At 39.8% G+C, this 26,265-nt stretch overlaps 1 protein-coding gene across 15 annotated transcripts in view; it reads left to right on the forward strand.

The window, feature by feature from the left end:
- Positions 1-75: 75 nt before the first annotated feature.
- Positions 76-26,265, forward strand: part of mapk8ip3 (mitogen-activated protein kinase 8 interacting protein 3) — a 31,967-nt gene continuing 5,777 nt past the window's right edge. For 2 of the 15 annotated variants that reach the window (XM_078268789.1, XM_078268795.1), the window contains exons 1-22: positions 4,203-5,228; positions 10,163-10,283; positions 10,616-10,686; positions 11,455-11,546; positions 12,352-12,375; positions 13,363-13,513; positions 14,403-14,634; positions 15,461-15,563; positions 16,211-16,329; positions 17,318-17,329; positions 20,029-20,086; positions 20,371-20,523; positions 21,548-21,605; positions 21,900-22,051; positions 22,369-22,425; positions 22,535-22,705; positions 23,501-23,627; positions 24,278-24,328; positions 24,790-24,879; positions 25,130-25,285; positions 25,566-25,731; positions 25,969-26,169. In XM_078268789.1, the coding sequence (XP_078124915.1) occupies positions 4,923-5,228; positions 10,163-10,283; positions 10,616-10,686; positions 11,455-11,546; positions 12,352-12,375; positions 13,363-13,513; positions 14,403-14,634; positions 15,461-15,563; positions 16,211-16,329; positions 17,318-17,329; positions 20,029-20,086; positions 20,371-20,523; positions 21,548-21,605; positions 21,900-22,051; positions 22,369-22,425; positions 22,535-22,705; positions 23,501-23,627; positions 24,278-24,328; positions 24,790-24,879; positions 25,130-25,285; positions 25,566-25,731; positions 25,969-26,169 (2,671 nt within the window). In that variant the 5' untranslated portion in view covers positions 4,203-4,922. Of the gene's footprint in view, positions 1,327-1,424; positions 1,448-2,166; positions 2,261-2,910; positions 3,035-3,254; positions 3,321-4,202; positions 5,229-10,162; positions 10,284-10,615; positions 10,687-11,454; positions 11,547-12,351; positions 12,376-13,362; positions 13,514-14,402; positions 14,635-15,460; positions 15,564-16,210; positions 16,330-17,317; positions 17,330-20,028; positions 20,087-20,370; positions 20,524-21,547; positions 21,606-21,899; positions 22,052-22,368; positions 22,426-22,534; positions 22,706-23,500; positions 23,628-24,277; positions 24,329-24,789; positions 24,880-25,129; positions 25,286-25,565; positions 25,732-25,968; positions 26,170-26,265 lie in introns of those variants that run through there. The other 13 variants (XM_078268798.1, XM_078268802.1, XM_078268792.1 and 10 more) reach the window with 10 other exon arrangements.

Here is a 26,265-nt window from a genome sequence, read left to right on the forward strand (position 1 = left end):
CTAAAAACATAGCAATAACACTTTTTCTCTCCGTTTGAGATTTAATAATAACTGATTTTAAAGTGGTGAAATACTTAGGTTGAATTCACTTTCCAGAACTGGAAATACTAAGCTTACTGTGTTAAATGTTTGTCTGGATCAGTGTAAATGTGACATACAAACTAAGTCTTGTCGGCTCCAAAGTTATAGTTAATTCTTGAATCCATGACACTGCTGCTTTTGTCCAGTTTTTCCTTTTGGCAGCTCTCTTTGCAAGCTGCTTGTTCTGAGACAAAATGGCCACTTTATGCCTGGGTGTAAAATGTAGTTCTTGCTGTGCAATTCCACATTGGAATTTGCAGTACTGTTATTTCTTTCATGTTACGCAACGGTCTAAAAGAGCAGACAAAATGTTTGTGCATGTGAGTACTGATACTGAGATGGGTAGGAGTCCTATTTGTATGATACTTGGAAAACAAGGTCTCCTTATATTTTAAGTATTGTTAAATATTTACAGTTTAAAAGAAAAGTATGATACTTAACCACACATTTCCAAAAAACGAAGGCCAGAGACAGCAGGCAAGAAATGGCTATTACTTGTACATGATGTCAGCCTTGAAATTAAAATTTCACACTCGGCATATTTTTTGTGCTTACAGTTGTAGGTGAGAATGACTTGGCATTGGTGAGGAATGAGTTTTGGCTGATTGCTTGGACTATTATGACCAGCATCTTGAGTAACCAAAGCCTCTTTCACACGCAGCATGTCTGTAAGAGAGTAGAACTAATGTTTCATGAGCAGCAATGACTTAGGTATTAGGAAAACTAGGCAATTGCTTAACCTCCTCAACCTTGATTACGATGCACTTGTGTGATCCATATGAGAGGAAGACCGTTAAACAACTCATGTCTCTGTTGGCTGACTGATAGTACATAATGGCATATGGTACATTTTAGGCAATAACAACATAGGACAAGTGATCCATAGGTGGAAATCCCAAGTTACTCGAGTGAGTCACATTTGTTTCCAGATTCTCTGAAGAAATTCAGGATGAGGTTATTGTGCTTATTTTCTCTATACTGTATTAACTGTTTCTGCTTATTGTAACTTTTTTACCTGGGTGATAATGATTTGCAGTATCATGCATTAAATAAGATTTTTAGTTCCCAAATAACAAGAAACACAAAGAGATCCAGTAATATAAGATGTTTACATTTTACATGCTGACACATACAAACCAGGTTTATCCAAGTTCATGTAAGTTTACATCTGCTTTGTCCACTTTTGGTTCAATCCAAGGATTAATGGGCCACCCACCCTCTGCTGAGCCTCTAAAGAAAAATATTGTAAGTATTTCACTGCCACCTACTGAATGAAATAAGAACAACTGAAGACTGTCTGACTATTGCATATTGTACGTTAATACTGCCATCTCCCTTTTTAGACTGGCAGTTTAAAGAGCCCCATGTGAGTACTGGCAAGTATTTACTATTTTTAAATTTGGTTGTGGTGCTGTTAGAAATAGTTGTTAAATATGGAGGTAGTTAAGATTAATTTGGCCTTGGCGGTGTGTGTCCTTTATCTACAGTTTTTATGCTTCATTGACCAGTTTCTGTCCTCATTGTTGCCCTCTCCACAGCAAACAATAGCCTTAGCTACACTTGTCAGACTTAAAGTTCAAGTGAAAGAAGTTTGCTCTCAACTCCTTCCCTTTTTTTTCACGTCCTATGCTGTCCTATCTGTGTGGTCTTGGTGCTGTAACCCTTCCCTCTTATGTTAAGGCATTAGTCTTGTTGAGCATACATTCAAACTAATCTTATACAGGGAAGAACAGTCTACATTTGTGAATAATGTTATAGGAAGTGTAAAGTTTTCTTTAAAAGGCAAGCAATAAATATAACACAAGACCATCTTTGAAAGCAGATCCTTTTGTGATAAGCTTTCTTGTTTGCATGCATATATATATATATATATATATATATATATATATATATATATATATACATACACTTTTTCTAATACATCCAGTAATGTTACTTTGTTTATTTGAACATCCTATTGGTTTTCATGTGTACAAAAATTACTTTAATATCACATGCCAACTGGAGATATTTATCCCTCTTAATGCTAATGGTGGGAATGTCCAGTGAAGAAAGATATTGTGACTATATTCATCTCTTTTGCAGATTCAAGTACATTTGCAGCAAGTACCTAATGATAAAAGTCTGACTGTGGAAAGCTGAATTCCTCCACGTCTTGTCATTGGAATATAATGAGGAGGTAATCTCTTTTCTGACCATATTTTAAATTGCACCCAAGCAGCAAAAAATGTAGAAATGTTAATTGAGGCCTAGCTCTTATTGTATCTTTTTATGCATTCATGTTAAATGTGTAGCTGCTGGTATGCTTAATGACCCAAGCTATCATTTATTTTAAATGAGTAGCACACATTCACTTAAGCATCATCTTTTTGAAGCAAATGCTGCCCACTTAAATCATGCAGATTCTGGATCATCACTCTTATACTTATAATATTCCTGATTATTTATACTGTAGTTAGTAAAAGATAATTAATCATTAGGTTAAATAAATATTTGAAGGTACTTGATGCCTGGTACTTGATTCCAGATGTTTGATTCTGCCTCTTGAGCTGAACTTTTTTCAGTATTTACTAAATAACCAAACTGAGTACTGACTTTCAGGAACAGAGCTGTTTTATCTGGGGTATTTCAGTATTTTTCAGTATTCTGCGCGAAATAGTAGGCTGTCTATTAAAATGGACACATTTTAACTGTAAATTAATCTATCAATAAGGTTCTGTATGGCCTAATCATGTGTACTTGCTTTTGTTCGTGGACGTTTCTGGATTGCAAAGCATTTTACAGTATTTCATTTTTGGAGAGTGCATTGTCATTATTATTAAATTCTAGCACCATGTACTGCTGCGGACCTGGATCAAGTGGGCTACGAAGATAGTTACAACTTCCGGTTTCATCTTCCAAAATAAAACTATTGGCAAACGTGACTGCATAACCAAACACAAAAGACAGAGATGTAAGCTACACTGAGGTCACACCCAGAATTTGGTATTTAGATCACCGTTAAGGGAGATAAGTTACATTAAATAGAAATGAATAAATAAATGAATAACTGTGAGAAATAAGTTAAATAGTATTACATTTTTTTATTTATTTTAAAATCCTAAATACGGCTCTAACATGAGATGTTACATGTATGTTCACTTCTGATTTAAGAATGTTACCATGTTTTTCAGACAGTGGCTATACAGAAGAACAAACTAACCCAATTCAAAACCATATGGAAAGAAGTATTTCAAGCGGTGAGTACATAAAATCCCACACCTTAAATTTAGTAATATATAATAAATGTATGATGTAGAATAGTATATTAATGACGACAGTCTTTAAGCTCCGAAGTAATTGGCTGAGTATTATATATTGGTTGACGATTATACATTTGGAAGATCTTTATTCAAAAAATAATGTTAACGTACAATAACATAGAATTGTCTAGTGTCTATGAAGAGTTTTCATAAATGAGCTCATTAGGAATGGACTAGTTTTTAAGGATAGAGAGCTAACAATTCAAATGACAATTGTATGTCTGAAGCATAGCACTTCAATTAGCCTATCACAAAAGAGTGTTGTTTTTTTTAATTGTCAAAATTGATGCAGCAGGGGCTGAAATATCCTGATATTCAGAACTTAGAATGGGTCAAGCTTTAGAAACATTGAATCCTATACATTTCCCATGATGCAACAAGTGGCACACTGATTTGTTTCTCCCTCCCTGCCTGACAAACTTCTTTGAAACTCCAGAAATTTGTAGCAAAGGCTTTGCCATAAAAAAAAATCTTTAGTCTCCAAACCCAAACCGAGATGAACGTGGTGAAAACATCAGGGTTGTTTACTTTAGAAAGCTCCAGCCAGAGCCACAGAAGAGATTATCTTTTACAGGATGTGTAACAGCGCGTTGTTTCACGTGTAAAATTGGGGTGTCCCTCTGAGCTATCATTTAAAAACGGTGTTGTTTTGACATCATTGAGAAAAGCTGAGCATCTATCATTATTTAACATAATCATAAGTCATCAGATTTTGTAGCTTTATTCTGAAATCGTGGAGCTGACTTCCGGTATTGTCTGCCTGACTTGACGCAGCAGTGACTATGGTAGTGCAGCTAGCTCAATGCAGACGGTGTGACGTCAGCCAGAGTCGGTCAGCTGGCTCCTCCATCTGAACAGCAGGGAGAGCCTCTCCCATAGGGAGACATCACCATCAACGCCCGAGCCTGGCCAGCAGCGTCGGCCGCCCGCTGGAAGGGGGAACAAAACATGGAGGAAACGATATTATAGTGGTGGATCGGGAGTCGGCGGGGATCGAGAGCGTTTAGATTATTTATTTACTCTTATTTATTTATTAATTTATTTATTTCCCCTGCCAGCAATGGCCGGGATCCATGGCTGCGGTTGCTGAGAAGCAGGTGCAATATCATCGACGAAGGCATTTCGTTCCTGGGCATGGGCTCAACGAAGGCCGATCCACAGGCTGGCCCACTCCACATCCACTGCTCCCCGGATCAGATGCTCTCTGCGGGAGGAGAGCAGTAACTGGGCCGCGTCTGGAGGCGATACAACGGGCTGGTGGTGGAGGAGGAGGGGGCCCTCTTTACATCAAAATATTAGAGCCAGTAATTTCAAGGTTATGCGCCGTTACACACAGCAACAGCCAGTGTTCGTTCAGTGAATCTGGGCTGCTGCAACATGACATAGGTGTCTTTATTTGCAGAAGGTCTGTGATTGAATGTCACTCTTTTTCTGCGGTGATCGGATCCAAACATTGTGAAAGTCTCGCCTTACAGGCCTGAAAAACGGTTGAGCGCAGCCTCCTCATCTGGAAAACAGAAGTCGGTTCCAGTTGCCAAGATGATGGAGCTACAGATAGACGAGGTGGTCTACCAGGACGACTACGGCTCCGGCTCCGTGATGTCGGAGCGCGTGTCGGGTTTGGCCAACAGCATCTACCGGGAGTTCGAGCGGCTGATCCGCAGCTATGACGAGGAGGTAGTGAAGGAGCTGATGCCGCTGGTGGTGAACGTCCTGGAGAACCTGGACGCGGTGCTGACCGAAAACCAGGAGCACGAAGTAGAGCTGGAGCTGCTGAAAGAGGACAACGAGCAGCTCATTACCCAGTACGAAAGAGAGAAAGCGCTTCGCAAGCAGGCAGAAGAGGTGAGTCACCCCCGGTTTGACGGGCCTCTGTACCGCATCATCACATCTAGCTTCACGCTGCTTCCTTCAGTCATGGTGCCCTGTCTGAACTGAGAGGTTTCACCAGACATGTGACTCATGTTTAGGCCTGTGACATGAGCTTATTTTTGGTCTCAATGCACTGCAGACAATGCTGACAAATGTCCAACACTGTCTTCTATCAAGCGGTTAAAAATTTAATATATAACCCTGTAATAAACGTAGTTAAGTTTTATAGCAGAACTGCTTATAAAGTAGGCCTACCTCAAAGATCTGCTCAAACTCTACTTACTTTTGTAAAAATACTTTTACTACATAATAATACCCAAACCAAAAATAACAAAGGATTATACATTACATTTTGTTTTGTCCAAGTTTTGTTTTACTTTAGCAAATAACCTTAGGTGTGTAGGCCTTGTTAAGAGACAACAGTGCAAAGTTTGACGTGTAGTAAAGCAAAAGAATAAAGTCCTGCAAAATGGAAATGATTTAGAAAACAATTTTTTTTTATCGAAATCTGCTTTCCAGGAATATTGCAGCAATACCATACCAGTTAAGCAAATATGTTGAGGTCTAAATACAGTCACTATATCGCAGACAAAGTAATGTTTCTTTAGGAAATGGTTGCAGCGGAGTAAATGTGTACAGTATGTCAGCTAGCTTATGCAAGAACATGCAAGTAAACATTACTCAAAGATTAAACGTATTTCTACTTATAGTCCGTGTTAAAGCCAAACTGTCATAGAAACGCATTTATATCAGTAACAGCATTTTTATTGACTACTACAACTGCTCATACTACTGCTAGGTCTGCTATTTTTGGACCTACCTTAGTTTTTTACTATTACAGGTGTTACTGTCACAACTACTTCTGCTCCTACTACCACCACCACCACCATTATAACTACTAACAGTGCTTCCACCACTGCAAACATTAATGTTAACTAACAACAAAATACACATATCTGTTTTTACAATAAATAAGATCAATTAGATTCCTTTTTAGTGCTTTTTTATTATACCTGAGCTTCCACACAGCACAGCTGAAGTCTCAAATGTAAATACATATGCAAATACAAAGTTATGACATGATAACGCACATACAGTATATGGTGACAAAGGGACAGTCAGCACAGCTTTGACAGATGACTCCTGTAAGCCTAACTATCAGTGGGTGTTTCCACTTAAAAACACAGCAAGAACAGGAACAGGAACACAAACAAGTGGAAATCAATATGAAGCTATTACATTACTGGCCAAGCTCCACCTCCTTTCTCTGACCAGTGTAACAGCAGCCGTGGGATCCAGTAGGCATCATAAAGCAACTTTAATCCTGCTCCCATCCAAAGAGGCCTCAGCATATCACTGGCAGCCCTGCTAGTATCAGCTTAGCTCAGCTTTTAGTCTGTTTCATCATCTGCTCTCCCCAATGTGTTTCCTCCCTTTGTCGGTTATCCGGTTGGTTTTCCCTTTAAGCCGGAAATTTAGAGAGGACTTGCTGCTTCATGTTAACATTTCAGTGTTAGTATATTTAAGCTTATTTTAATGTCATGACAGGAAACAATCCTTTATTGTAAAAATGTGGTTGCATTTTAAGTATTAATACTTGAAAGCCAACAGGTACTGCAGATAACAGTAGGAGTTTTAAGTGACAGATGCCAACAGGTTCAGACATGGTTTTTGTTTTTTTCTTAACATTAATACCAAAATCGAAACTCAAAGTTTCTGTACGATAACTTGCTGGTGATGAGGAAAAGGGGTAATCATTATTAACAATAACTGTATATTCCTTGGATATAGAAATCAGGACTGCTACCTAAATCAGACACTGAGCTGGGGGAAGGTCTGTTTTAGCTCAATGATAAAACATGCTTTAAAAGCAGACTATCTTTCCTTGAGATCTTGAAAATGACATTGGTCATTTCAGTTTAAAACTGTAACACATTCAAGTGTCTAATCCTGCTTCTCTTTTTTCGTCCAATGATATAGTTTGGCTCACCAGACAAGAGAGAACCTAGATTTAAAACTTCATATGTGGCACACACGGTCATAATTTGAATTATATTCCCCTATCATCACATTATCCATTAGGTCTATAATGTTTATTTTCTGTATCCAGGGAAGGTTGTGGTGAGTGTATGGGCACATTGACGCAGAGGAGCTGCCGGTACTGTTTTCTTCTGCTGACTGCCCAACAGTACTGAAGCAGTTGGCAGTGAAGTGCCTTGCTCAGTAGTTTTTACGAGAATATTGTTGTATTCTTTCACTTTCTATGTCTGGATCCTTTCAGCAAAAACTGGGATTCATATTGGACCCACACCTATAGAATGTTAAGCTTTGGCCTTATTTATATCTTAAGCAATTTAACCAAGTCAGATTTTAATATAATATAGTCATCTTTTATGGTCAACTGTATTTGATTGTTTCTTGATTTTCTTTGTCGTTCGGGACTCTAAGGTTATGTTTGCAGCCAGTGAGAAAAGGTTACATCTTCAGCTCAAATTAGGTGATGCATTTGAATGGAACAAAAAACCAGAGAGACAGTTTTGTCTGACTATCCGAGGGGATAATGGGGGATGGGACAACGTGCGAGGCGTTGGGAATCATAGGAAATCAATAGTGCACAGAGCACACTGAGGGAGCCTGGCACTGTAGCCTGATTTGTGCTTATGAGGAGCAGAGACAAAACAACAAGAGCAAAGAGAGAGAAACTGAGGATTAGAAAGCTGCAGAATGGGCGACTTAACGCACAGATCGGACAGAGGCAAAAGCTAATGCAAAGATATGGCAGTATGACAGAGAATCTCAGAAAACAATAACACACCCTCTAACAAGACACTGGAGCAACGAGCAAAAAGGGGATCAGATTACAAGGTTATTAGGCTCAAGCTAATGGTAAACAAAGCCATAGCTCCCTGTCTGCTCATATAGCTTTCACCAAGATAACCAGGATTACAGTTACTAAAGTGTGCTTAACAAGTTCAGCCATTTTGTAGCATCTTTATTGTTTTCGGTTTTGTTCTGCAGGCCGCCTGATGGAGTGATCCATCACTTTGTATCACTAACACTTTCCACAGACAGTAAAGTGTAAACCGTAACCGATTGATCATCGCTGCCTCTGAACATGCTCTTATCACATTCTCTCTTGATGTGATTTGCTTTAGTCAGTTGTACACGGAAAACTGATTTGAACTTATCAGCTTCAATCCACATGACCTGCAGATTCGACATGGTCACAAATACATTTTTCCACAACCACTATGTGACCTGAGAAATTACCTAATTAAAAACCTAATTACAAACAAACAGAGACATGCTACTGTCTCTGTTCAGGCAGTACACAGTGTAAATAGTTGGAAGTGTGACCACATCACAGTCAAAAGCACTTAGCTAAGGTTTGGCAGGAAAGCACAATAGCTTCAATCAGTCATTACAGGGTTACCTAATGAATTAATCATACTGGACAGAATAACACAATATTCCATAGCCCATAAATACAAACATTGTGTTATTCTACCTGTGTAATTATTGTTTGCATAAATCCAATGTCCTTTTGATAATGCACCACTATGGTTTTTAAAAAAGTTTCTAGTTACCAAACCACTACATACTGTATGCTTCACCTCCTTAACCATGAATTTTTAATAGTAAATACTGCAGAGATGGGGAGGCTAGGTGTCTGATGCAGGTAAATGTGGTTGATAGAGAAGTGCATTTGAAGGGCATTACAGTAGGACGTGTTCCCAGTCCAAGGGGATACGACGAAGGGTAGTATTTCGTGAAGCTGTGGTCTGCTGCCCTGAAGGTATAACTACTGTACAGCATAATGGTGGTCACTAGTTTTAGGGCATTTCAATTAGGCCGTTACATTTTTAATTTTATAAAGAAATCCAATCGGAGCAGAAAACACACCTGCTTTTTTCTATTTAGAGAAGTTTTTTGCTCTAGAAAACAACATGCAGGCCCTCGGATATGAATATTAAATGTTATGAGAGATGGAGAATGTGTATGTAGTCAGATTTTTTATTGGATATACAACTTTGGTTATTATATTGATAGCAAAGTTCCAAAAACAAAACAGTATAACGGCTGTATATTCAGCTTGGTAGTTGATAATAAGATGCAAATCCAACTAGAAAGTGTCATTCATTGTCATCGTTGATTTTCCTAAAGAATATTTTCTTGTTAAAGGGCCTAGCAAGAAGAGTAACATATTTCAGCTACCTCTTACTGAAATGACTAATTGGTTCTGCATCTGACAAACAAGTAGGGTTTTTTGTTCTCCACAGTGCTAAATATCATTATTAGTAGTAGTTGTATCATACTGAAGGTCATCACATTGTAGCAATTGTCTTTTTTGTGTGGTGCATATCTGCTGCCTATTCCTGGTTCAACCTCCCTGCAGTCAGAGGATTACAGCATTAAGACTTTGTGGACTTGCTGCACTGAAAAAGGGCATCATTGTGAACAGCTTTATATAATCATAAAAACATGCAATGGTAAAGGGAAGTAGACGGCTCTGTGTTTTCCTGTTCCTCAGTACACAGTGGGGCCAACCGAGGTATTTGATAGAACTGTTGACAATTTCCAACCTTTCTGTAAGAGGCAAAGGCTTTATTAAAAAGAACATGTTTCTCACCCAAACACCCACACTTAGTCTTTGACTCATCCAGACCAGACGGCACAGTTAGTGTTGCTGAAAGGTGATTGCCGCTGTGAACAATTTCATTAGTACATGACAACACTGTGTATTAACCACAATCATAGTAATCTTAGTGTGCAGTGTTCTTTTCTTTATGATTTCCTCATAATCAAATCAATATACAATACTTACAGTGTTGTATAACGTTTCACTTTTAGTGCAGTTTGTGATTGTATATTTCCCGCCTAATTTTTGTTCATGTCTCCTTCATCAGAAATTCATTGAATTTGAGGATGCGTTGGAAGCTGAGAAGAAGGACCTGCAGGTGCAGGTGGAGTTTTTGGAGCTGCAGACGAAACAGCAGGAGCTCAAGACAAAGAACTATTCTGACCAGAGTAAGTGGACAGACATCCTTACTACAAACTTCTGTGTTCCCATAAAATCTACCGTACTGTGCACACGTGGCTGCTCTTGATAAATGTCCCAGACCTAGATTATGATGCCTTTGTTCAATTTATGAATACTGGCATGCATATTTGATTGGCTCTTTAGTTTTGTTTTCTTTGCCATCTACCTGTAAGATGTTTTCTGTGTGGAGTCTGGACCCAAACAGGTAAATAGCTTAAATACTGGCGAGTAAGATTGGTTGTCTCTTTGCTCTAACTGTCAGAGTGCCTCCTGTTTTTTTTTCTTCTTGCTGTTAAACTGTTCTCTCTCTGTCTCCAAGTCACACGGTTGGAGGAGCGAGAATCAGACATGAAGAAAGAGTACAATGCTCTGCACCAGCGTCACACTGAGGTAAGAGAAAACATTCAGCCAACAACTTTTCAAATGGAGTCCCTAGACCTTTCATTTCTAGCATTATCTCTTACCTTTCCATATCCAAAATTCACCAAACATACATGCCTGTTAACTAATAATTTGAATACTGTTAATATAATTATCCTCAAATGCCCCAGCTGTTATCTTAAGGTAAAATATTGTGGTAAAGGAGCATAGCAATATTTTTGCTTTTTAGGCCATTCTCCACAAATCAGATGCTTTACTCTGGTGCCGACCATTTCTTCAAAACCATATTGTTTTACCTTTTAAATGTTTCATCCTACATTCCAGGCAGCCATTGGTTTCAGCTAAGGAAGCCTTTGTAAGTGCAGACATGTTTGTTACTGTTATGGATCACCTAGCAAGCAAATCTCTATAAATGAATGGAAAACAATGGCTGCCTGGAAAGGAGAGAAACACAATTTCAACATTGAAAACAAAGTGTGTGCATTTAAATAAGTCTTATGTGATGTGACGTAAATAACCAGCAATAAGCAAAAGCCCTAGTATATGGTCCTTTGAGCTTTATAATCTCACAATATGATTGTCCTTTTTATTCACAAAATTGTATCCAGAGTTATCCAACATTTAGTAGATTATAGATCTTGTAATTAAATCATTTTTAACCTTTTACATGCAACTCCTTTACACACCAGTCCAGGGGTGTCTCTCCTGCTTTCTCATGTAGTTTTCCTCTCCCTTATTTCTGACATCTTTTCTTTTTCTTGCCATCATGCATCACAGATGATCCAGACATACGTCGAGCACATAGAGCGGTCCAAATTGCAGCAGGCAGGGAGCAACAGCCAATCAGAAGGCCCCGGCTGTGGACGAACGTGAGTTGTTTTACGCATGTGTATTTGGGTGTATATCTTTGTGTGGATTTGAATTGTAACTTTCACCCATCGTCTTGTTGCTAACGTTTCATGTTTTTGTCATGAATGTATTAGGCTTTTCATGTTTCTACATTCTCATTGTGTTGATGCTGGCATTTGTTTGTCAGGAGCTATGATGAACAGCTGCTACTTTTTACCCATTGACAAAGAAAAGAGGAAATGTACAAAGAAACCTGTCAGCCGTTATGAGCCTTGTGGGTAATCATTACAAGAAGAACAAAGTTTGGAGTTAATATTCCAGCTTGCAGGGTTCAGCAATTGGCCAGCCCATGAGTTCTGAAAAGAGTTCGGTGCAGCTTCTGTAGCTGAGCTGCAGATTAGTCACGTTCACTATACACACAGTATCTTAAAAATCTGTTCAGCTACACCGTCCAAGGCATTTGTAATCCTACAAATCGGCATCAACTGTTAGAAACAAAGCCTGAATGAGGCCGTTGTTTCTCATGATAGTTTGTTTTGTTGTGATTCTTTTAGTATTGTTGTTGTTATGGTTGCATTATAAACAGTGATTAGTCTTGCAACATCCATTACTTATTAACAAACTGATGATTATCTGGATCCGTTAATAGTAATAAGTGAAGAAAATTGTAAAATTGTTTTAAAACTGGAGCCAACTTGTAAAGGTGAAATTGTGTGTGTGTGTGTTTGTGGTTTCATGTCTCATGGCATGTTCCTGTCTCTTGTTTTTTCTAATCATTGTCTGTCTGTCTTGCTGGCTTGCTCTCTGTTGCTGCTGTTTGCACAGTCAACGCCATAAATGGAAGAAAAGGTAAATCCAACATGGTACAACGGCCCTACCTTGGCTCTGCCATCTAAACCAGCCTGCTTTTGACTCAAAATGTGACTTAAGAATTGTTGATGCCCCTTCTCATATTTTTGCAACGCCTCAAAAACTTGTGTAAAGAAGAATTCAATCATGCATTTGCTTTATTAGCTATTGATGCTTGTGACAAGAATTTATTATTGTGATGTAAGCAACTTACAAGCAGATGTAAGTAGATGTGGAAACATTGATTTGCAGCCTGCACACACAGTTTCAGTCAGTTTTGTTCAGGCATCATACCACCAACAAACTGCATGTAGTTAATCAGCCATACAAGGAACTAATTCCTGTATGGTACATTTATAGGAATATCTTAAGATATCTTCTCTGTGTTGAGTTTTCCACAAACTGTCTGTAGTTGTCTGTATTGATGACTCCATCTTTTTGAATGACTTGCATCTGTATGCCCATCAAATTAAGAAAGCTCATGACTGGTGGACTGGACTGCATGCCCTCAAAGCCCTTGTTGCTTCTTGTTGTAGGGCTTGTAAATTAGCCATTTTGCCTTTCCCCTAAAATCTCTATCTCTGTCTTGCTCTATTTTCACATTTATGCAGGTTTGAGTGCAGGCATTTGCTGTTTCTATGTGGAATTCCTCATGTTTGTGTGTGTGTGTTTTTTTCTGGGTGCTCCAGTTTTCTCCACACAGTCCAAAAACATACAGTTTAACACTTATTCACATTCTTGCCAAGAGTTAGAGGAGAAATTTGATACCACTCTTAGTGACAGTGGTATCAATCTTCTCATCTTACTCAGCATAAGAATAAGCGTATTTCCAAAATGTTGTCTGGGTTGTTTTGGGCCTTGCATCTAATGCATGCCAGGAAAAGCTCCAGCCCTGTAGAAGAAAAAGTGATTAATAAATATAATAAATGAATAAACAATAATCAGTCTCACTTTAGTCTCCACTCCTCTCTTTGTCTCCTCTGCCAGCAGCAAAACGGAGCGCCCGCCTTCATTGAATCTGTACCCCAGCGGCGAGGGCATGGTACGTGGGGGTCTCGGGGGGGCTAGGATGATGCCCGGGAAAGACATCTGGCAGGTCAGCGAGCTCGGCCAGTCGACCTTCTGCTCTGCCTATCAGGTGGGACAGACAGCGGCCCTGTCCTTCTCTGTGACCACAATCGCAGCCTGGGGAGAGGAAGTGGGAGGGGCCGGCCTTACTGCTGCCTGTCCTACTAGCCACAACCACACGGACCACCTCCCCTCCCATGCCTCCTTGTGTCACTTTTTAGGAAACTATTTTATTCACATCACTTGGAAAGCTACCCTTAAAAGTCAGCCACTGAGTTTTCTTTATAAATGTGTAATCATAGAGCTTCTACTCATGTTTTAGTTTATATTAAGTTTTTAATGTCCGTTGTTTTTTAAAACTAGTGCTTTATCTGTGAGATAAACAGTCAAGGTAAGAAAAGAAGAGGACAGTGTTGCTTTGGTGTTGTGGCTTCTCCTGGTATTTAGCTTTGAAAACAAGCTGAGCTCATAGTGCACATGAGTTAGATACCCTTATTTTAAGTTGTGTTACTAGTTGAATAGAATATGTTCTGTGTGACAGTGACTTTAAGATGCTGGGCAACCTGTAAACCTGGAAGACATCACACCAAAGTTGCCCAAAATTTGACAAAGATTAACACTAGGAGTTTAAATGTGGAATCTGTGTCCAAAACATTAACTCTTCCAAAATAACCAAAAAATTAAGTAAATCAATTGCGTCATTCATGACAACATGAAGCCTAGAAAACCAAAGGGAATTGTACCACAAAACAAGCGAGCTGCTTACAAGAAAGTCATATTTGTCTCTCTCTGGTATTATTTAGCCAACAAACTACCAGTCACACCAGATGCTAAAAATACACAGATGCTAAAAATACAATGAGTTGTGCAGACGTTTTAGGTAAAAATGTAGTGCCATATAATGCTCATAAAAAAGCTGTTTGTCTCTTGCTTCCATGTCATCGACTCAAACCACAAAGGAGGATGGATCAGAGTCCGACTCAGTGGCGGCCACACCCAGCAGCACAGGAAGCAAGTCCAACACACCCACCTCCTCCGTCCCCTCCGCCACTGTCACCCCCATCAACGAGGGCTTCCTCCCACAATCTGAATTTGATGCGATGCGGTCTGGGAACCGCAGGAAAAGTGCCAAGCGACTCAGCCGAAATATGGAGGTGCAGGTTTCCCAGGAAACCAGGAATGTCAGCATCGGTAAGAGAGTGTCAAAAATTCGCCCTACGACAGTGGTCTTTTTTTAGGCCAGGGACCCCTTAGCTAAAAGAGAGACCGAGTAGGGACCCCCTACTGCATATATTGTATACAACTGAGTTGCATATTAAACTGGGCCGAATGGATGAAAGAATTTGGTAATTATTCATACAACATGTTTTAACACAAAACATACATGTGGAGGGCACAGTGCATCTTTAATCTTAACTGTAAGGCTACCATAGTGGCTACTTATAGTAAGATCTTCAATATGTAAAAAAAATAAATAAAAAAGAATCCACAAATGTATCTTTGCTATTGATATGTTGGATTCATATTAATATATATTTTCAGACATTTAAATTTTTGAAAAAAGAATCTTTCAAAAAAATATATATTTTAAATAATTTGGTGGCCCCCCTGCACTAACTCTGAGGACCCCCTAGGGGTCACGGATCCCCTGTTGAAGATCTATTCAATTCAATTGAATTTTATGTATAGTATCAAATCCTAACAGGAGTTATCTTGAGACACTTTACAGATAGAGTAGGTCTAGACCACACTCTATAGTTTACAAAGCCCCAACAATTCCAGTAATTCCCCCAAGAGCAAGCATTTAGTGCGACAGTGGCGAGAAAAAACTCCCTTTTAGGAAGAAACCTCGGCAGACCCAGGCTCTTGGTAGGCGGTGTCTGACGGTGCCAGTGATCTCTGCCCTACGACCTTTATTCCCTCAAAAATATTGGAGTGGTGCAAAGTGCAAAAAATATATATAATCAAATGTCTTCTAACATTCAGTTCCGTTTGTGTTTCCGTCATGTTTTTCCAGGTATGGGAAGCAGCGATGAGTGGTCTGAGTTTCAGGAGATCATTGATTCTACCCCTGAGCTGGACATGTGTGTGGACCCCCGTGTCTATGGAGGAGGAAACAGGTACAAATACACAGCGGCTGCACTGCACATATTGACAGTGCACAGTGAAAATCCTGCATTAAAGCCCAGTTATTACTAAACATCTACACGTCATGTAACTTTTAAAGCAAATGCTGCCTTTTATGAAGTCCAGTTTTCTTTCATTCTACTTTGGTGTGAAAAAAACACACAGTGAACATCATGTCTGCAGTTATTCTTTGTTGAAGTTAGGGTAGGGTTTTTTTGTATGCAGATTTATAGTCAGTTTTATCCTAACAAAGCAGGTAGCAGTTACTTGACCCTATTCAGCTGAAGTTAATTAGAAAATCACCAAGGCTAAAGTTGCCAGATATTTGATGGACAGTGTTACACATGTGCTGGACTGCCATAACAAAGTCTCATATTTTGATTAAAATGAAATATGGGTTCTCTCTCACTGACCTTAATCTGTAAATACTAATAGATACTATTGGCACCTTCTCATTGGTGGTTTTTTGTTACCCACCTGTGTTTACATATTTAAGGTTTTGGTGGTGTTTCCCTGTATGAATTTTATAAGGTGAAAGTCTGAGGACCAAAATGCCATAATTTAGGGGAGTGACCGGCAGTGAGCAAAATATTTTTGGTCCTTTCACAACTATTGTAATGAAATCTAATGCATGTTTCAGCCCCTCTCAGGGCATAGTGAACGAGGCCTTCGGCATCAACACCGACTCTCTCTACCACGAGATCAAAGACGCCAAGTCGGACATCATTGGAGACGTTGATGCAGGCGCCGAGCTGCTAGGTATGAATAGAACTTTGACTGCCATAACTTTTGCTGCGGTCATAGGTTCATTAGTTAAAATACTTAATCCTAACCCTTGAAGCTTGGCAGTAAAGTTGAAGCAAATTTTGCCATGATATCATTTTGCTGATTGTAGCTTAGTGAAATCCTTCTCTTTTGCTCAGTTGTAAGTATTTCACTTCAAAGGAAATGCCTGAACACTGCTACTGCCTTTTTCACCTCCTCCTGAGGTGATCATTGTTCACCATGAACTGGTGAAAGTGAAGCTTGACTTCTATGCTAACATGCCAATATGTGATATTACTTAGTGATATCAGATTCAGTGCAGATCCAAAGGAAGGGAAGTAATGGCGGATGCATGAACACATTACACAATGTTAGCAATTGTTTTGGCTTTGCGTAACTGCAGGGCAGGAGCTCCATGTGAGGCTGTGCGAATATGCCACTGCACTGACTCTGACCTATTACCTTGCATGGCCGAGGCTGGATTATACACTCCATGGCAGCAGCTCATCCCTGCGTCACATCCTGAAAAACCATACAATCTCTCTCTGGCTGCACCCCAACCCCAGCTGCCCATTCATGCAGTGTTACTTTTATTTTGTATTGTGTCTTTCTACTTTTTTTTTTTTTTCTCTCTCTCTCTCTCTCTCTTTTTATGGGGCAGAGGCATGTTTAATGCAGCCAATTTCGAAGGCTGCAAGTTTAAGCAGATCTTATTTTTAAAAGTTGAGTTTATTCTATTTCTCAGATTTCATTGCACTTTATATTTATGCTTATTGATTATCTTAGATGTCCATTGTCAGTCTCTGTTTTGGGCCAATACACTTTAAGGGAACCTGGTGGATTTTGTTTATTCATTTCTGGGTTGTTTTGATTTTTGTGCAGCATAATTAGAACGGGAGATTTGATCCGTCTTCTTCTAACTTCTCACCCCGTTTCCTTTTTTTCTCTTTTTTTTATGTGCTTCTGCTGGTGACACCCATAGGCGAGTTCTCAGGTGTGTATCTGAACATGCATTGGTTGGTATATATTTTTATACTCTTTCGACCCCTCTCTACTTTCTAAACTCCACATCTAAGAGTAGATATTGAATAGTGTATACAAATTTCAAAAAAGGCATAACTATAGTTGTAGCATGTTGTTATTCATTTATTGCTTGGTCAAGCAATTGGAAATTTGGAAATTTTGATGATACAGTAGATGCCCATTCTTCTCACACATGCAGTAAAACCGTTTTTTGTGTTCCTTTAAAGTCACAGTGAAAATGTTTTGATCTTTAGTGATTGCCACAAGCTGTCAGTCTGCAAGTTTTCAGCCAATTTTATTAAAAAACAAACAAACACAAAAAACACACTTTTCTCCCGGACTTATAGTGTATCGTGTTGTTTGGAATGACCCTCCCACCCAGCATCATGTTAAAACAGGAAATGCATAATTTCACAGAAGCAATATGCTCTTAAAATTCAGTTTCACTGGGACTCTAAAATAAATCTGATGCTCTTTGAATAACTTATCTGTTGGGCCACAGAAATATTCTTTTATTTCAGTTTCAAGGCCAAATAGCAGCTTTTGTGTTCTTGAGCCCTGCTGCTCTTCCTCAAGTCTAAATTAATAAATGCTTATCAGCATCCTCTCTCTTCTCTCTTCCATTCCTGTCCTTCTCTTTTTCCTTTCTGATCCGTGGCCTCTCCTCTTTCTCTCTCCGACCTTTCTCCCCTCCTTTCTTCTTCTTTTGCCTCCAGTTCGTGATGATTTCTTCGGTAAGGCGCACCTTGCCTATGCTCATGGTCACATTTGCTTGTTGTGTCATTCTCTGGCCTCTAGCTTTCACATGCTTCTGGTTCCTTCTTCCTGTCCGTTTATTTTGTGTATTTACATTGTTTTAAAATATACAACCTTTGCATCTCACGTACCTAATTTTTAGAAATGTGTCAATAACAAGCTGCTCATTTGTAGAACATTGAAATAAAAATACCCTTTTGTTCAGAAAGGAAACGCCACTAGTCTGTAGGGCTGTGTATTGGCAAGAATCTGGCGATACGATACGTATCACGATACATGGGTCAATATATTGCAATATATTTCGATACTGTGCGTATTGGGATTTTTTAAAAGTATAATTTTAGAAAAACTAATATTTAAAAAAAAAAAAAAAAAAAGACATGATGTGCATAAAAGTCAAAGAAGTTTACTTTAGGTAAACAATTCAGTACACAGAAAATCAAACTGCCAGTTTGGGATTGTGGTTCATAGGTTCTTAGTGAGCAAATATTTATATGATAAAGTAGGCCAAAGTTCAGCCATAGCTACATTGTTAGCTTCTAAAAAGTCAGGCACTGACACTAGTGGTGCGTCTCAGCATAGTCATTTAGCGGTAGGGGGTTTAAACACAACATAAATATGAACCGCTGTCTTACATGAATATTTTTGCACGTAAACAAAAAAAAAAAAAAGTGTATCGTTTTTTTTCTTACACCCCTACTAGTCTGGAGAAAAATCGAATGGTAAAGAGAGAGTGCACTCAAGATAAAACCGTGAAAGTGCATGTCTTGGAAAGATAAACAGGAGGAAACAACAGGAGACAACCTCAGTGGGCTTCGATAAAGTGTTTTTTCATTCCAGTAAGATGGTGTGTTTACTACCTGTAGTGAACATCAGTTGTCCACTTTAGTTAACAATGAGCAGAGAACCAAAGCATAGGAACAAATTGATGTATCAGAAATAGTTATGTTCATCATGAAATAAATCTTCAGGCTGCCCTACTCACCACCTTCAAAGTCCAAGAAATATGTGATTTAAATTAGGAGATTCATTTTAGATAGTTGGTGGCGTTTAGCAGTTGCTGCCTTAAGTCGACACAAGTTGAACCCAGAAAAATGTGCACTTATTTTTCCTGCCTTTGTAAGGTTTATGTTGTGATATGTGATCTGACAGCAGTTTTCTAATCCAGTGTCCACTATGTCTCTTACCAGTCTTTTAACACGCTATACAAGAACCTCTTGGCTTTTTGTTTGTTCCTCATGTCCAAATTCTTCTGTGTTAAAACTTCTGCTGTTTGTGTGCTTGGCTTCTGTTGCACAGTGCTTGCTGCTTGCACATACAATTTTAAATTAATGTCTGGCAATGATTAAGATGATTAAGATTTAATTACAAAGTTAATAGGTTAAGCATGACATCAATCAACCCTGAAGTCTGAATATATGTGCACCCATGGAGCTAGATTGAGTTTTGATCAAATGACATGTCATATTTTGAGGAGAAGAATTGTTATGATTCTATTGTTCTCATCAGTTGGCATTCTACCAAATGTTAAAACGATAGTTAAAGATGCTCAAGAACTCCTCCCAGCTGTCTCTGTCTGAACAGGAGTCAACTACTTTTCAAACAATTTTAGTTTCATGAGTGTTTACTTATTGTTCTCCCAATATATAACATCAAACGTTCCTTTTCAACCTGATTTAGCTTTTGTTGTTAATACATGTGCTTAAATCAATAATTTGGCATTTCGTTGAATTATCAAACCTTTGGCTTTTGTGTTTTTTTTTTTTTTTTCATCATTTACCTTGGTTGGTCTGTAAGACAGCATTGCCACAGACAGACACTCTGGGAAATGCATTTTTCTTATCGATCAGTGGATTTATGGATGTTGTGTATTGTGTGTGACGATTAACAGAGATGTGAATGTGACTGTTTCAGGGATGGGTAAGGAGGTGGAGAACCTGCTGACAGAGAACAAACAGCTCCTAGAGACCAAGTAAGAGACACAGAGAAGTGTCTGTTAGTGTTAATCCTTCATCTTTATATTCCTTCTATCCTTTTAGATGTGTCTTATACCAACTAAAAGAGTTGTTAGTAGTTTGTGCTCTAAAAATAGGTTTAAATGAGTGTGACATTTCTATGGTTGGTTCATGGTGTTTAATAATCAATCTTCTGCTTCAGTAGGTTTATTGGCCATATGTGTGTGTGTGTGTGTGTGTGTGTGTGTGTGTGTGTGTGTGTGTGTGTTGATATCTTACATCCTGCTATTCGCTTCTACAGAAATGCTCTCAACATTGTGAAAAATGACCTTATTGCCAAAGTGGATGAGCTGTCAGGGGAGCAGGAGGGGCTGAGGGAGGAGCTGGAGGCTTTGAGGCAGTCCAAGAACAAGGTGGATGTCAGAGTCAAGGAGCTGGAAGAAGAACTCAAGAGGTGAAAATAGCACGTTTTTGTTTTTTTAATATCATGACACGTTAATGGGAAAAAATAATATATTCCTTCAAAATTGGTAATGGAATGAGAAATGCATTTGGAGAGGCTACATACAGTTGTAAACATGTCAAATGCAAGTTAAAAAAGCAGCGCAGCAAGGCAATAACTTGTATCCCTCAACATAATGGCTTTAACTGTTGACCTGTAATCCAGACCTTAGCGACCATATGTTACTAACCAAATGAATACATCCTGGCAACAGACGCAGAGGAAGAGTATCATAACGCACCCAAAGTATGAGAACCAGTGGAGAAAATGTTTTAATACAGATGTCAGTTTTTCTGTGTTGTAGACAGAATCTTGTTCACTTCAAACTCCTGTAATTTCCTGTATTGATCATTCAGTAATTCAGAGTACTGATTGTAGCAGGTGGAACTGCCGAGTGTACTCCTTAACTGTGAAACTTTTACTTCCTCAGTTTCACTATTTTCTGGGGATACATTCATTTTGCTGTTGACCAGTTCAGATCATTTTCAATTTGTTCCCTTTATTCAGCCATGTTTACCTGTAGGTCAAATGTCTGTGTATTGCATCTGAGCAAAAATATTTCATAGTATATACATATATTTCAGAGTGGCAGCTTATTTGTGTTTATTTGAGGAAGTTGCTCACATTGTGATCTCACCTGGGCACAGTACTGGAGGCTGAACAACACCCAATACATCTTAAGGTACATTAAATACACTTGGGGTCTACGAAGCCAGACAGTTTTGAGAGAGGATCAAACAACGTCTGAGTTCAAAATTACTTACGAAGACACAGGATGTTATGCTTGTTTCTGGTTAAATCGCTTGTGCCCACAGAAGCTCCAGAGGTCCCACATTTCTCCCACTAATAGATCCTATCAGTGACTACCAGTCTCAGTGGACTCGTGGCATCAACTCGTTCCCTGCATGTTCAGAAGTTCACAAGCCAGAAGTAGAAATAACGTTTGCGTAATGCTGTTTTTGCTTTTGGGCTCCAGGTTAAGAGCAGAGGCTCTCGGTGCATCTCGGGACTCCAAGGATGAAGGAGGGGACGATGTGAGTAAATATATCTCTGTCACCATCTGCATTACTCATCCTACACATTGAATCAGTGTGCATGGAGATATCGGAGTTATTGTCTTTATCACGAGTATAATGAAAATCTCACATCGTAGAAAAAAACCAATGCATAGCAGCAGCTCTAATCTTTGCTTCATTAAACTACAGATTGTTTTGGTTGTTTGGTAACATGACCTAAATACTTGCAGTATACTGCATACCTCTGCCTGGAAATCTGTGTTCTCAGACCTTGTTTAATTATTAAATGGCACTATGCTCTCGTGTGCCCAGTTTTCATCACCCATGCAGGACGGCGACATGACGATGACGCAGCGCCGACGGTTCACCCGGGTGGAGATGGCCCGCGTGCTGATGGAGAGGAATCAGTACAAAGAGAGACTGATGGAGCTGCAGGAGGCCGTACGGTGGACAGAGATGATCAGGTAGACAAAAGGAAGCTTTAAACTAGAGATGAAGGACTTGGAAGGATGGATTAAACTCAACATATTAAAATGTTTGTCTAAATCAAGCTGCAAGTTCAACTCGACCCTCAAATTTATGAGCTGAATTTTGTGTTTTTTTTTATACTAATGATCTTAAAGAAAAAGTATCTTTTAAAAAAAAATTTTTGACACTTAAGGTTGCATTGAGCCACACATTTATTTAAAATGTTATTTCAGTGTCCTCATTTTTTGTCTCTGCCTGTTTAGCCGTACTTTTATTTCTTTTCCTTGGACTCACACCTCTGTTTCACCGTCAGGGCGTCCAGGGAAAGTCCTCAAATCCAAGAGAAAAAGAAGTCCACCATCTGGCAGTTGTGAGATTCTGCTTTTATTAAACATATTTACAATTAGAAAAACCCTGAATAAATGTCTTGGCCAACATCAAAAGTAAAACCTCTTTCTCTTTCTCCCTCCATCCACCAGCTTTGCACGTCTCTTCAGCACATCGTCCAGCCCTCCGCCTGTCAAGCGGCCGTACTACAGCGTCAACATCCACTACAAGTCGCCCTCGCCGGCTGGTTTCTCTCAGCGACGCAGCCACACCATGTGTCAGATCTCCACCTCCAACCGCACGCTGGAGTTCTTCCCCGAAGAGTGAGCAGCAACCAGCTACATACCGTCACTAAACCTACCTTTCACTTCTCACTAAACCTCCATTTTTATCTGCTTCTCACTCGCTTTGGTCTAAATGCCTGGTTGCTTGCTCGCTTTGTGGCAGCTTGGAGAATAGAAAGCTTCCAGCATGGATCTAATGTGTGTTTAAATGAACACACTCTTCTCATTGTTAATGCCGCCACATCCGATTCAGATAAATCTCTTCATCAAATATTCTGTCCTATCTGAATCTTGGGTTATAACGCTAAAGCCTTTCTAGATTTCACAGCTGTTATTAAAAAGATGATTTGGAAAGATAATGTCCTTTTTAATGGTAGAACTTGTAAAGGTGCACATTGAACGTTTTAATTTTGATTGATAATGAACATGACGTCCAACGTCATTAAACATTTCTAATGCCTTCCTATTTTGAGACTAAAACAAGACTGGATGGCAGAGTTTGAGATATTGTTCTCAAGTTGTATTTTGTTTTAACCTCTTTCACAAACACAGACACATAAATACGTCACACACAAAGTTAGAACATGCAGGCACGAATACTAAACATATTAAGAATATTTTCATAATTTTCAGTCTAGGGTCTTGAAATATATTGCTTGGTTTAAGCTAGAAAAAAAAAGCTTAGCTGAAACGTGCTGGTAACAACTGCTGTTGCTCTCTCTAGCTCTTGCTGCTGGCTGGCCTGGCTGCTAACGCTTCGCTTCTCTTTTCTCTTTCCTCCCTCCCAACCTTTGCTTCTAGACTGGCCAGTAACGGTGTTGCATCTCTCCTCAGTGACTCAGCACTGTTGGCCCGCCGAGAGCAGCGGCGTGAACAGTACCGGCAGGTCCGTGAGCACATGCGCCGCGATGACGGCATCATGCAGGCCTGTGGCTGGAGCGTGCCGTCTCGCTTCAAACAGGTACACACAGACACACGACCCCAGCCTCCGTGGTCAGAGACCTCTCTGGGCCTCACAACAAAGACATAACTCAGCAGTTGTTTGACTAATTGGTATACGTTACTGACAGGACAGTTCTATGGACTCAAATGAAGGACAACACGATTTTAAGCTTGTCAAATGATGTAATTTGGCAGAATTATATAACACTTATAAACTTATGACAAACCCTGCATGAGGAATTCAAGTTTGTTTGGAACGGGAAGGTCACACAAAAACATTTAAATTTAAAATGAAAACTGTGTGAAATTCAAAACTTAAATCTCCCACACTGTGGGTGACACTGAAGTTACACATGCAAACACTGCAGTTTGTAAAAGTATTTTTTTTACATATTTATCAACTTGAATTTCTCATCCTGTTAGGTATTAGGATCAATTCGTTGTTGGTTTTGGTCTTTTTATGGGATTTATTGACAATAACAAAATAACAACACCTGTAACAATAGTAGAACACTCTCAGTCTTCTTCGCTTTGGTTTCAAGCATAAACATGATTTCATAGCATGGAAGTGTACTTTAAATTGGCCGGCAGACCCTGTGCAGCTGGAAGGCCAATGGGAAGAGTTTTGGTAGGCAGGCGGCTCTAACTCTAACTCTGGCCTCCCCACAGACTGGCGCTCAGCCGGACAGTGCTCAGGACAGCCCGCTGAAGAGACAACAGGCAAGTGAGACTGACAGGAGTGCCAGCATGCACCTTTAGGGCTGTTTCTCCCTTTAACCTTCCTGAATACATATCCAGATAATGGGGACAGTATTTTCTGTACTTTCTAAACTGAAGACACTGTCAGCTCCATGTGCATTTTTTAGATAAAGGACCAACACTGTACAACTGAGTACAACTTTGCTATGCAATGCAACTCTGGAAATGCATGAAAATCAAGGGATTTATTTCATTTGAGGCATGATATAACACACAGAGAGTACAGAGTTCAGAGTGCACACACAGAGTACAAAAACTCCTCTCTTTTTTTCTCTGCAAATGTTGCAACCTTTTTAAACATTTAACCTCTGTCTGCCTCAACCATATATGTTGTTATCACTCACAATACTTACTTTTGCTTTGCCCTTAGTGTTTTTCCTTGATTGATTGTCTCCTGACCTCTTATCACGTCCTGCTTTTAGCCCACAAACGAGAAGGAGGACAACCGCATGAAGAATGTTCCCGTCCCGGTGTACTGTCGTCCTCTGGTAGAGAAGGACCCCAACAGGAAGGTGAGGAGTTCAGGGGACATCAGGGGCATCCGTTTTTTGGGATATGAACCACCAGAACTCTACTCAAAAATGTGTTTTACTTAGTTCCCCTTGAATGTTTGGTCCTCACTGGGGACCTGCACTTTGACGTTAAAAGGTTTTCACATCCATCCGGGGAAAGTTTCTCTGTGCTAACCTTAAATCTCAGTTTAACACAATCATAACGTGTGTGTGTGTGTGTGTGTGTGTGTGTGTGTGTGTGTGTGTGAAGTTGTGGTGTGCAGCTGGAGTGGACCTGTCAGGATGGAGGGCCAGCAACCAGGAGTCGGTACCAGCCAAAGCACCGTCGGGCGGCAGCGACCCCCTGCACGCTGAGGAGAATGGAGCTGGAAAGAAGAGCAGCCACAGCTCCCCAGAAAAGAGGAAGGTAGAGAACAATTATAGAAAATATTAATTTTATTACTACTAGAGGGTAGTTCGAAGCTAATATTGGACACTCAACTAGAAATGAGTCATAGATGTGGAAAAAATAATATTCACATATTAGTAATAAGTTTAAAAAAAAACCGTTTCCATGGAGTATAAGGCATTAAACTACACAGAGAAATAGAGGACACACACATGGACAACGTCTGTCCTTTTTCTGTTAGTCGTCATTGTGTTGTCTCCTCTCTCTCTCTCTCTCTCTCTCCTCCACTCGCCCCCAGTCCAAGGAGCTCCAGGAAACGGACGCCATGAGCAGTCGAGTGTGGATCCTCACCAGCACCCACTCTGCCAGCAAGGTGGTCATCATCGATGCCAACCAGCCGGGCTCACTGGTCGACCAGTTCAACGTCTGTAACGCCCACGTGCTCTGCATCTCCAGTGTGCCAGGTGAGACGGAAAGTTCGTGTTAAACCCCAGTACACTACGTTTTTAATACATCTGGTATGTTGAAGGGTGAAACCTCTTTGTACTTTAAGTGTGTTGTTACTCAAATTTTGTCTTTTCTAGAGACCACATTTTTCTGCTGAGCAATTTCCCCACAATGTGAAATGCAAACATGTTGGTGGTGTTGTGTGTGTGTACAAAAAGAGAGATGCGTGTTAATATGTGTGTGTTTGTATCCAGCTGCCAGCGAGAGCGACTATCCAGCAGGAGAGATTGTGTTGGATTCAGGTGACAGTGGAGCAGGGGGGGGAGGCGAGGATGCCGGCGGCGTGGAGGGCATGTTGGCTGGTATCACTCTTGTCGGATGTGCCACCAACTGCAGTGTTGCCCGTAGCAACTGCTCCTCACGCACTGATACGCCCATAATGGACAAAGGACAAGGTGGGCACAACCTCAATGCTCCTGCATCTTTTTTTTTTTTTTTTTCATCATTATGGAAAGGTGTCAAGCTGACCAGTTTGTCTATTTATGTTAATG

This window comes from Sander vitreus, chromosome 15 (genome assembly GCF_031162955.1).
Source record: "Sander vitreus isolate 19-12246 chromosome 15, sanVit1, whole genome shotgun sequence".
In the NCBI taxonomy this organism is placed as follows: Eukaryota; Metazoa; Chordata; class Actinopteri; order Perciformes; family Percidae; genus Sander; species Sander vitreus.